Here is a 9,524-nt window from a genome sequence, read left to right as displayed (position 1 = left end):
TGCTCCTCTGTTTGCTGCAGGAGCAGTGCTTCAAACTGAGGTCAGCGGGGGACTTTCGGAGTGGTTTCTTGCTGCTGGAGGTAGCACAGCTTCTGCACAGAGCACAGTAAGTCAGAAAAACGCTTGGGAAACGACAGACCTAGGTGCACCTCCTGTACAAGAAGGCTGTACAAGATAGATGGGATTCACAGGCACGACAGGGAAGTTCGGGCCGGCCTCCTCAGATCAAGTTTTTACCATCTGAGTTTTCAGTGATCCTTACCCAAATCTGGCAGCGTGCATCTGAGAAAGGAAGGGGTTAAAGCTGTGCGTGCGCTGCATTTCACCCTTCCAGGTGCAAGCTTTTCCTCCTGCCCATTCCAGAGCAAAGTATGGCGCTGTTTGTAAACTCCCCCTCCACACAACACGGGCTGCCTGTAGCGCTGGAGGCTTCCACAAACGAGGCTCTGCGAGACGCGGGGGTGGAGAAATCAGGGACACGTAATCGCCCCGCCACAAAGCGGCTTCAGGCACAGTCTCTATCCGGGGCGGCGTGCCAAGCTCCCCGGCCTGCCTCCCCAGGGACCTCCTGGTGGGCGCCACACCAGTGGGAGAGAGGCATCTGGGGCAGAGATGGCAAAAGCCACGAGGGAACTTGACATCACCACTCCTCTCCAGGCTGCTGGGTGCAGAAGCTGCCTCCCCTTACTGACAGGAGCCTCTGCTCGGGCAGGCCTGGGAGCCAGCACTGACCTTACTGCAGGGAAGGACTTGCAGGCTCTTCCTTGGCTTGGCTTACGTGTCTCAGTCGGTGAAACGAAGCAAACGTAACTTCCTCCTCCTTCGAGGGCCTCGGGACCTGTAGTTGGAAAGTGAAATGTCCAAAGCAATTGTTAAGGATGGTGAATCACAGTTCATTTTTATTTCAGATGAGTGCTAGAGATGGTGGCATTTCTGGCTGTTTTCTGACATCCCGACACTGAGTTCAAACTGCAGTCTGTGACTGCCTGAGCTGAAAATGTGGTAGGATCCTTTGGCACAAAAAGCATTGACAGTTGGAGATGATCCAATTCAGCTGCGACTGCTGTCTCTCGTCTAGCTCCAGGAATTATTTTCCGCAGCTGATATTTTGTCTTTCATTCTCTTCTGGCATTGCTGCCTTTCCCACAGCCCTACTGTGTGCTGCAATAGGATGTTCCATTGGATCGAGGCCATTACAACTGCGTAGGAAACAAACAAGAGAGCAGCTACTTTAGCTGCTCTTTATCCCACCAGTATAGGAGTTGAGGACAGGAATACTTAACCTCATCTTACAGCACTCTTAAGACCTTCTGTGCACACTCACAGATGGCAACAAACCGAGGTATCTTGGAATTGTCTTAAAAAGTGCTGGAACTGGGTTTGATTTGTGACTAGAGACTAAGACCAAAGCAATCATTTTAAAAAGCATTTCAGAAAGGAAATGCTAGAATTCTGCAGACACTGTAAGCAGGAGATTTCTGGTAGCATTGTGTTGTTGCGGCTTTTAAACCAAATGCAACTTTGCAGGGCCACTGTTTCTATTCTGTGCCTCTCTTTTTAGGCAGAGCCAGCTACTTGTGGGCGTTGGTCATGGCTGCGATTTATCAAGCAGTGTACAGAAGAGCTTCCTCTCTCTTCTGCAGGTTTCATTCCACCTATGTTAAAAAAATGAGGTAAGTTCTTACCTAAGTCTTGTTTACACTGAGAAGACCAGCACCAGTTTGGCACTCCTGCCCACTGTCACAAGCAGCCCTACCTAAATGTACCCGGGGGTTTATCTTGTAACAGTTCAATGACTGCCTATGCTTGCTGTCCTAGCTAGGAGGAAATACAGGATTCTTTGCCAGGTGGCACCTTTGCTGGAAGCTACAGGCCACCAAAGAGTAGATCCAGCTGTCAAACACCCTAGAAGCTTGTGGAAGACAAAATCCATACTGTCTGCTCTGCCTGAAGTAAATGTGTCCAAATAAATGCAGCACAGGTAATCCCAGCACGATCTTGAATTTATCCTCCCCATTCTTTTCTTACTGCAGATACTTAAATACGCTAAAGGAAGATGACGACTTTTGTAGACAAGCTCAGACCTCAGGAACTTTCTACCTCTTTCACAACCTCTCACCCTTCCTGCAGAAGGTTGGGAAGAAATATTTGCTACCACAGCTCAGTGCAGCAGGTAAGCAGGAGCCCAGAAAGAGGCATCTCCTGGATCACACAGCTCAAACGATACAGGCTCATGTGCAATAAGCAATATCTGACATGGGGCTGAAAAATCTATCAAGATGTGCATGGAATATCCCGTTATATGCAGCATGCTATTTGTTAACAACAGATAACAGATAAATAGCTGTAAACAACTGCTATTTAGAGTTAAAATCTAAGCATGTGGACGTGAGCTCATGCTCTTCACATACATACAGTATCAATACATGCGTGATCTGGTTTGAGATTATCCACTTTAAACATTTGGGACCGTAACTTCTGAAGAGAAAGAGCTGGGAAGAAAACAAGCAGCAAGGTTTTACCAGCAAAGCAGGGAGAAGTTTTGAGAGAAAGGTATCAGCTGCTGTAGGAGAGAAACAGAATGGAAAGCTGTTCCCCAAGCATTAAAACATTTGCATCTTTAATTTAACATGGTCAAAAGATATAACAGCTAAGGACAGAGCCAGGCTTCTAGTCTCCTTTGGTGTGGAACAATTTATCTGGCACCTCTCTCACATGAGAGATGCAGAAAGAACATCATGTTTGGAAAAATTCTCTTCCCTTACAGCTTTTTCTTCCCCTTTCTCTTGCTGTTCAGAGATGAAAAGGATCCTGGAGAAATTGAAAGAGACTGAACAGTGGATGGAGAAGTCAGTGCTGATCGGCTGTTCAGACGAGCACGTACCACACTTTGCCCTGGATTTAGGTTGGGATGACTCTGCTTCCACCTGTGTTGGCATCACATTTGATGCTCTAAGATGAAAGTGCTGCTGAGGCAGCATCCTTTTTCCACGCTGGGTCAATATTTACTGCTCAAGAGAACTCAGTTGAGTCTCTGTAGGAGCTGCTGTGAGCACGGTGGTTGAGAGCCACAAAGCTGCCCTGCTGTCCCTGTATGTGCGCTAGTAAAGGTGGGCTGTTTGCAGGTCACTTAACATTTGGGCACGTGTTACCACCGAGGTGATGTCACTTCCATGGGAACTTCCAGAAATTGTACACCGGAACAATGCAGGGCGTAAAATTGGGACAAGAACTGCAGTTTATGAGATTTGTCGTTGTTTTTTAAGCAGGAGCCTTGGAAAAATCAGTCATTGAGTCTGAACTTCAGGGATCGTTCACTGACTTACGAAAGGCTCTCTTTGTAGTGGATGTGAAGGATTCTCCTTTGCTGGCCTCGGTACAGTACAGAAATACTATTACTATTTTAACTTTTAAGAAGTGATTTCTAACATTTTCTTGTCTCCCATATTGTTCCATGATTCAATACGTACTGAGGAGGTACCTACTGTGTGTTTTCAGTAGGCACTAAAAATTACAGCAATTCTCCCAGATTTGCTGTCCCAAAAGCAAGCTGCAATGGGAAGACACAGACATTTAAAGATGACTGCAGAAATTAACCACTTCGCATCAACCTGCTGTATGCCCAGCATGAAATATACTGATCTCAGCAGCAGCAGGCACAGCAATCCCACTTTGTACCCAGTTTTTCTGTATTCTTCTTGGCAAACTGAATTCCAAGAACAGCCTTACAGGTCTTCCCTCAGAGCTGCTCTTTTAAAACTGCTCACTTATAAGCTGTGAGTTCCTATCCAGATGCCCTATGTTTGGAAGCCCTAAGAAAAGACCTGTGTGTGAAACTCAACCGCTCCCATTACATCCCAATAAGGAACTACTCTTCCCCTACCTTCCCTTGACCTGCTGCAATTTGGATGCTAAAGCAATAAGCAAGAAACGCTGATTCCAAAACCTGACATTTTTCAAAGCAGTGCCCACATTTTGTTTACCTTTTGTAGACTTCCAGACATACTCAGAATTTATCCATGTAACAGCATGATGGGGAAAAGACAGAGTCACTCAGGGAGACTGCTCCAGGTGTAAATTTGTATTTCTCTTGGTGTTCACAGGCCCAGGCCCTTCTCCGGTGGCATGAGTCCCACCAGTACTGTAGCAAAACTGGGCAGCCCACTCAGAAAAACCTAGCTGGCAGCAAGCGAGTCTGCCATGCCAGTGGCATAACTTACTATCCACAGGTAAGCACCTGAGCAGTTGTATGGAGAGGAATCTGTACAAGGCAGCAGGATTTCTTTCCATGTAGTTGGACGCTCATGGAGCTAGGAAAAGGAACCACTGGCACTTACTTGTTTGGTCTGAACTTCTTCCTCTGCATTTTGATGCGTTTTCTAGATGTCTCCAGTGGTTATCACCCTGGTGTCTGATGGCAGCCGGTGCCTCCTTACACGACAGTCCTTGTTCCCTCAGGGGATGTACACCGCTCTGTCAGGCTTCTGTGACCTGGGTAAGGCGGGCTCTCAGCCCCTGCGGGGGGCAGAACTGTGGGACATCAACCGAAGGCCTGTTTACAAAGGAGGAAGGGCACAGATGTGATACTGGGGGAAAAAATACTGAATCAGAGTTCCAAATAGCTGTATGCATCTGAAGAGAACAGGAGAATTACGGGTATGTATCAGTTGCTGTAGCCCATGGTAGTATATTCAGGTAACAGACTCCCCAGGTTAGAGCCCCCAGATACTCCTTAGTCTCTTTTATGTCTCTGGCTCAGAAACTCAGACCTCTTAGGAGGAAAACAGCTTAAAAAGGGAAATGATGAAGAGGGGCAGCAATGTTCTGTCCACCAGATGCATACAGACAGAACCAAAAGCGTGTCTGGTGCCTCTGGTTAAGGGAGGCAAGCATGGGTGATTTTAATCGAGCATCTTGATGACAGGCAATCCCAGGTCGGCACAGTCAGAGCTCCTGCTCCAACAGCCAGGGCTGGAACACCTGAGAAATGAGCCTACTTCCATTTTCTTGCCACGGTTTGCTGCCCTGAGGCCAGGCTGTCCTCACCTACCTGTGGTTGCTTCCAGGTGAAAGTGTGGAGGAGGCGCTGCGGCGAGAGGTGGCCGAAGAGGTGGGCCTGGAGGTGGAGTCCTTCCAGTACTCGGCCTCCCAGCACTGGCCCTTTCCCAGCAGCTGCTTAATGATCGCCTGTCACGCATTGGTGGGGGGACAGCAGACTGAGGTGAGCAGGCTCGGGTTGCCCTGAAGCATTTCACTACCCACCTTACATAGCAAAAGCTAGTCTGGTGCACAGGCTTGAGTTTGGAGAGCATCAGAGCCTCTCTAAGTGCTGTTTTCAGTTAGCTTTCTACAAGTGAATATGAGACTTGAAAATCATCATGTCTTGTGTTGCAACACGCAAGGTTTGGCACAGGTCGCTGTATGTACAAGCACAGAGCACAGCGTCCCGATGGTTTTTTCCTCTGAACTTTGCAGAGGAGGCACACTTTAGTATTAATAACACATTTGCTATAAAAAAGCAGTTTCTGCTACATTAATTACTGTGCTCATTGGTCCTTTGCAGGCCAGTGCCACGATGGAATAAGGCTAACTGATTTGTGGCTTCCCTAAGGAAACCAATAGGCACGTCCTCCCCTGGGTTGGCATCAACACTTAATTCAGGCGTGGATTAAGCACTCCAGGCATTCTAGCATGGGATCTTTGTGGGGGCAAGAACAAGCCACTGCTGCCCACATTTAAAGCTGATTTAAGGAACTGGCACTCTCCTAATTCTTTCCAGATCAGTATGAACAGCCTGGAACTGGAAGAAGCTCGTTGGTTTGGCCTGGAGGAAGTCTTGGAGGGGCTCAAGAGAGATCACACATCTTCAAAGCAAGATGATGGTAGTTTCTTACCCTGGTTTCCTCCCAAGCAGGCCATTGCTCACAAGCTGATCAACGAGTGGGTTAAACAGCAGACTTCCCGGCCGACCTAGGTGTAAAGACTTCATCAAGTCTGCGACTCTGCCAGAATTACAGAAGCTTTATGTAAAAGCTTCCAAAGCTACTGAAGACAACGTGTCTGACGGTGGGGGGTAGCACCAGACTGATGGCAGTCTTACACTTGGATGCACAGATGTACAAAGCCGTTTCTGAACTGGTTGTCTCTGGGCAACTCCTCATACACTGGACCTTGGAGATCCCACGACTTGCAGTAAATATGCAATAAAATTCTCAGTCCCAAAGCCCAAAACTTAAGTGTCATCTGCTGCAGGTGTTGCCCAGCAATCAGGAGAACAGTAAGCCCCTGGCAGTTACGTCCCCTTTTCCTCCAGTTTATCCATGTGGAACTCCTGGGTGGATGGTTGAACCCAGTTTTTTTACATTAAGGGAAAGTAGCCTTTCAGTGTTCACATGTATATGGAATGACAATCAAAAAAAAAAAAAAAACACAATAGAAAAGCCACTGCCTCAATGCTCTCCCTTTCTTCTGTTCCCCTTTCCATCAGTTCTTCCAGTTTTGTATAAAACATGTTAATTTTTTGCAAATGTTAAGCAGACTTCTACTTTGATGGTTTGTCTGAGCAACTAAAAATACTTGTGGAGACACCATTTTCCCTACCAGTGAGGCACAGCGTGAGACTTCCATCCTGAGCAAGAGAGAACAGAGCTACCTGGTGGTAGAGAGTGGAAGAGCAAATCAACCTACGAGCACGTTAAAGAACCCAAGTAATGCTGAGAGGAACTGCTGCAAGGAAGACTGCACTTACAACAGAAAAAAAATCCCGAAAGGCCAAGTGCCTCTCATCCTGTGCCAAAAATCTGGGGCTTGCCTGGAGAACTGCTCTTGTTTTACTGATAAAGGAGTATCACTTCTCTGAAGGGAGAGGGACAAAGAGAGAGCCTGGGAAAGGAGAGCCTAGTAAAAGAGGCAGATGGAGGGATCTGCTGCTGTTTCAGGCTGTCAGTCCTTCCTGCTCACTTGGCCACTGTTCAAATGCCAAGACTGCAAAGCCAGCAGTACAGATACTTGAAGGGGAAGCAGGGCTGTATCGCTGTCTGCCGGCACTAGAATTTATTGCAGGTGAAGGACTTTTTTGAGCATTGTAAAAATTGTAAAATTGCTGAAGTCCTGACATCTGAACAGTAAGTAAAAAAGATTGTCTCACACAGTTCAGACATGTTTCGTTTCCTCAGGTTAATTTTACTTCATGAGGCTGGGAGGGGCTTCTCTCAGGCCATGGTGGCATGTGCAAACAGCTTTTCCACCCCTACTAACTCTCAGCAATAGAAGACCCGTGTCAGAGCATGTTTTTCACGTTTGGCAGATTTGGCAGCCATCCCAGTGGGAATGCAGCCTGATACACAAGGGCACTGCTTATACCTCCCCTCCAACCCAACCAGGCAGTTCACACAAACCCCCACACCTCTGAACTTAACTGCGACTCTCCTGTATCCAGTTTCCTTTTAAATGGTCTCACCTCCTCTCTTTGTGGTAGTTCCTCCTGCTCTCTCTTCCATCTCACCATTTTAACCCCCCATCATTTATCTCCTCCTCTCTCATCTCTGGAATGTGCCATTTTTGTTTTCAGCCTCGCTCCTTTCTTCCCCTTCTCTGCAGTGAAAATATTGTAGAGTTAGATAGAACCAGCAGGATATTCCAGCTTCTCATGTGCCTTCCTAGTTCTTCTTACTGGCCTCCCAACTCCCCCCATGCATTCAGTAACGTGGCCCAGGCTTGCTCCAGCTTACAACACGCACCTTACTGATGTGCTCAGTACTTTTTGAATACCCTGTGATCTGCTCTCTGTGGCAGAAAGAGGACGAAAAAGTAAAAGCATCAAAAAGTAGTACACGTGAGAGAGGGGAGGAATGCCTGTGTGAATTCTGCAGCAATCTGAACTTTATGAGTATGCGGCTGTTTTTCTAATTTGCAGTATGTATGCAGAGATTTGAGGCTGCCAGATACCCACACGCTTGAGCAGAGCTCTCAGAGTTGCAGCTCTACTCATATTCTGACTATACCAGGCTTTTTCTGATTTCATCAACCTTTTGTTCCTGTTAGAGGAAAAGCAAAGTTAATTTCTCATTTACTTCTGACTCGCCTTTTAAAATTCAGCTGTAAATGTCTGTATGTTCCTTTAGATTTTCAACAAATCAATCAATCATACTTTTCAATCTACTTTTATACAATTTTGTAGAGCAAGCGCAACTCCAAAGCAGTTCCTGCCATACCATTTAAAGGGCCCTATGTTTTAATCTGCTTTTTAAAAAATCTTTAACCCATATCCTTTTGACTTAGGCATGAAACAATGGTGGCTTCTGTTCCTGATGTTAAGAAAGCAGGAGTGAATTTAGGCAATATACAGCTAAGAACAGGACAGAAAAACAAGATGAGAGAGACATTGCTCTCACTTGAATTTGCCTCACAAACTAGCAATACTCACTGCAGTCAAGACAGAACATGCACCCTAAAGGGAGGTGACCTGGAAAAAGGAAGAGGCGATTCCTGACAGATGCTTCTTCAACAAAACACAGCAGGGATTTTCCCTGTAAAAGATGTCAAGCAGGCAAAAGGGATGTAGCAACATAACTCTCTCAAAAACACATCTGTTAAATTAATTCTCAATGGGGACAATTAACTTACATCAATCACAGAAACACCATGGCTTTCAGAAACTGCAGGGGCTTGAACTTAGAGCAAGAGCTAGCATTATAAAGCAGTCACCCTGTGGCCCTTCACGTTGCTTCCCAGTTGTTTACATGGTGCTATTCTCAGTCAGTCAGCAGCATACATGGACAGACAGAAAATACCACTGATCTGATTCATTACAAGTTGTTTTTTTTGTTTTGTTTTTAGACAGTTTTCCAGAACCACAGGCAGGTTCAGAGCAGCATTCCTGCCTACTGACCTACAGCAGCATGGCATAAAAGATATGTTCACCTCCAACAGATGCCAGCAGAGGATTGCAGTACCCACGGCACATGACACCTCTTGTCTACCTCTGACTGAGGGAGCTCAGAAAAAATCCTGCCTGGTTATGATGAGGGCTGAGATTATTTGCTTTGCTTAACACATGCCCTCCCATCACCTTGGGTGCCCCGCTGCTGCACAGAAAGGTCACAATTTCCTGCCAGGACGGTTGCTCATCCACTGTGACTGGCAGACAGCACTGGAGGTCAGGGAGGAAGCTCCTGTATCAAGAAATGATCTCACCTTAAAGCACGCTCTGAGACACGAGGGACACGTGCTGAATCCAGTGTTCAGCCTGAGAGGACAGCAGCCCTTAACAGAACACCCTGACAACAGGGCCATGTTGAAGTCATTTTTCAGGCAACTGTTTTTCAAGTTACCATGAGCAGCCCACCTCCGGCAGCTGCAAGGGACAGGTTGTCAGAACGACTTGTAAATACACAAATGGCATTTCTGTGCTCCAGTTTGAAGCCCTGCTGAAGTGAATTCAGCCACCCCAGCCTTCAGCTTCCATTTCGCATGTGTTCACTCTTCAGCTTAGGAACAGATGGCACACATCTGTGTAAGGGAAA

At 46.7% G+C, this 9,524-nt stretch overlaps 1 protein-coding gene across 4 annotated transcripts; it reads left to right on the top strand.

The window, feature by feature from the left end:
- NUDT13 (nudix hydrolase 13) lies at positions 1–7,109 on the top strand. Of its 4 annotated transcripts, none has more exons than XM_082764789.1 (9): positions 1–106; positions 1,562–1,673; positions 2,034–2,173; positions 2,798–2,905; positions 3,270–3,376; positions 4,104–4,229; positions 4,384–4,495; positions 5,067–5,221; positions 5,780–7,109. In XM_082764789.1, exons 2-9 carry the CDS (start codon positions 1,591–1,593, stop codon positions 5,972–5,974), a joined length of 1,026 nt encoding a protein of 341 aa, XP_082620915.1. In that variant the 5' UTR covers positions 1–106; positions 1,562–1,590; the 3' UTR covers positions 5,975–7,109. The 4 variants fall into 4 exon arrangements, with proteins under 4 accessions (XP_082620915.1, XP_082620914.1, XP_082620917.1 ...); XM_082764788.1 differs by having other exon boundaries at positions 3,267–3,376; XM_082764791.1 differs by lacking the exon at positions 5,780–7,109 and adding an exon at positions 5,564–5,733 and having other exon boundaries at positions 3,267–3,376.
- The last annotated feature ends 2,415 nt before the right edge of the window (positions 7,110–9,524 follow it).

Source organism: Aythya marila (assembly GCF_965140915.1).
Source record: "Aythya marila genome assembly, chromosome: 7".
Lineage (NCBI taxonomy): Eukaryota > Metazoa > Chordata > Aves > Anseriformes > Anatidae > Aythya > Aythya marila.
The sequence above is the reverse complement of the archived record's forward strand: the minus strand, read 5'-3'. Positions and strand labels throughout refer to the sequence as shown.

Bases quoted from the DNA above. Each gene is read 5' to 3' on its own strand.
- NUDT13 (XM_082764788.1), top strand. From the start codon at position 1,591: ATGGCTGCGATTTATCAAGCAGTGTACAGAAGAGCTTCCTCTCTCTTC. The intron at 3,377-4,103 runs GTACAGTACAGA...TGGTGTTCACAG, and splicing joins ATTCTCCTTTGCTGGCCTCG to GCCCAGGCCCTTCTCCGGTG. The intron at 5,222-5,779 runs GTGAGCAGGCTC...AATTCTTTCCAG, and splicing joins TGGGGGGACAGCAGACTGAG to ATCAGTATGAACAGCCTGGA.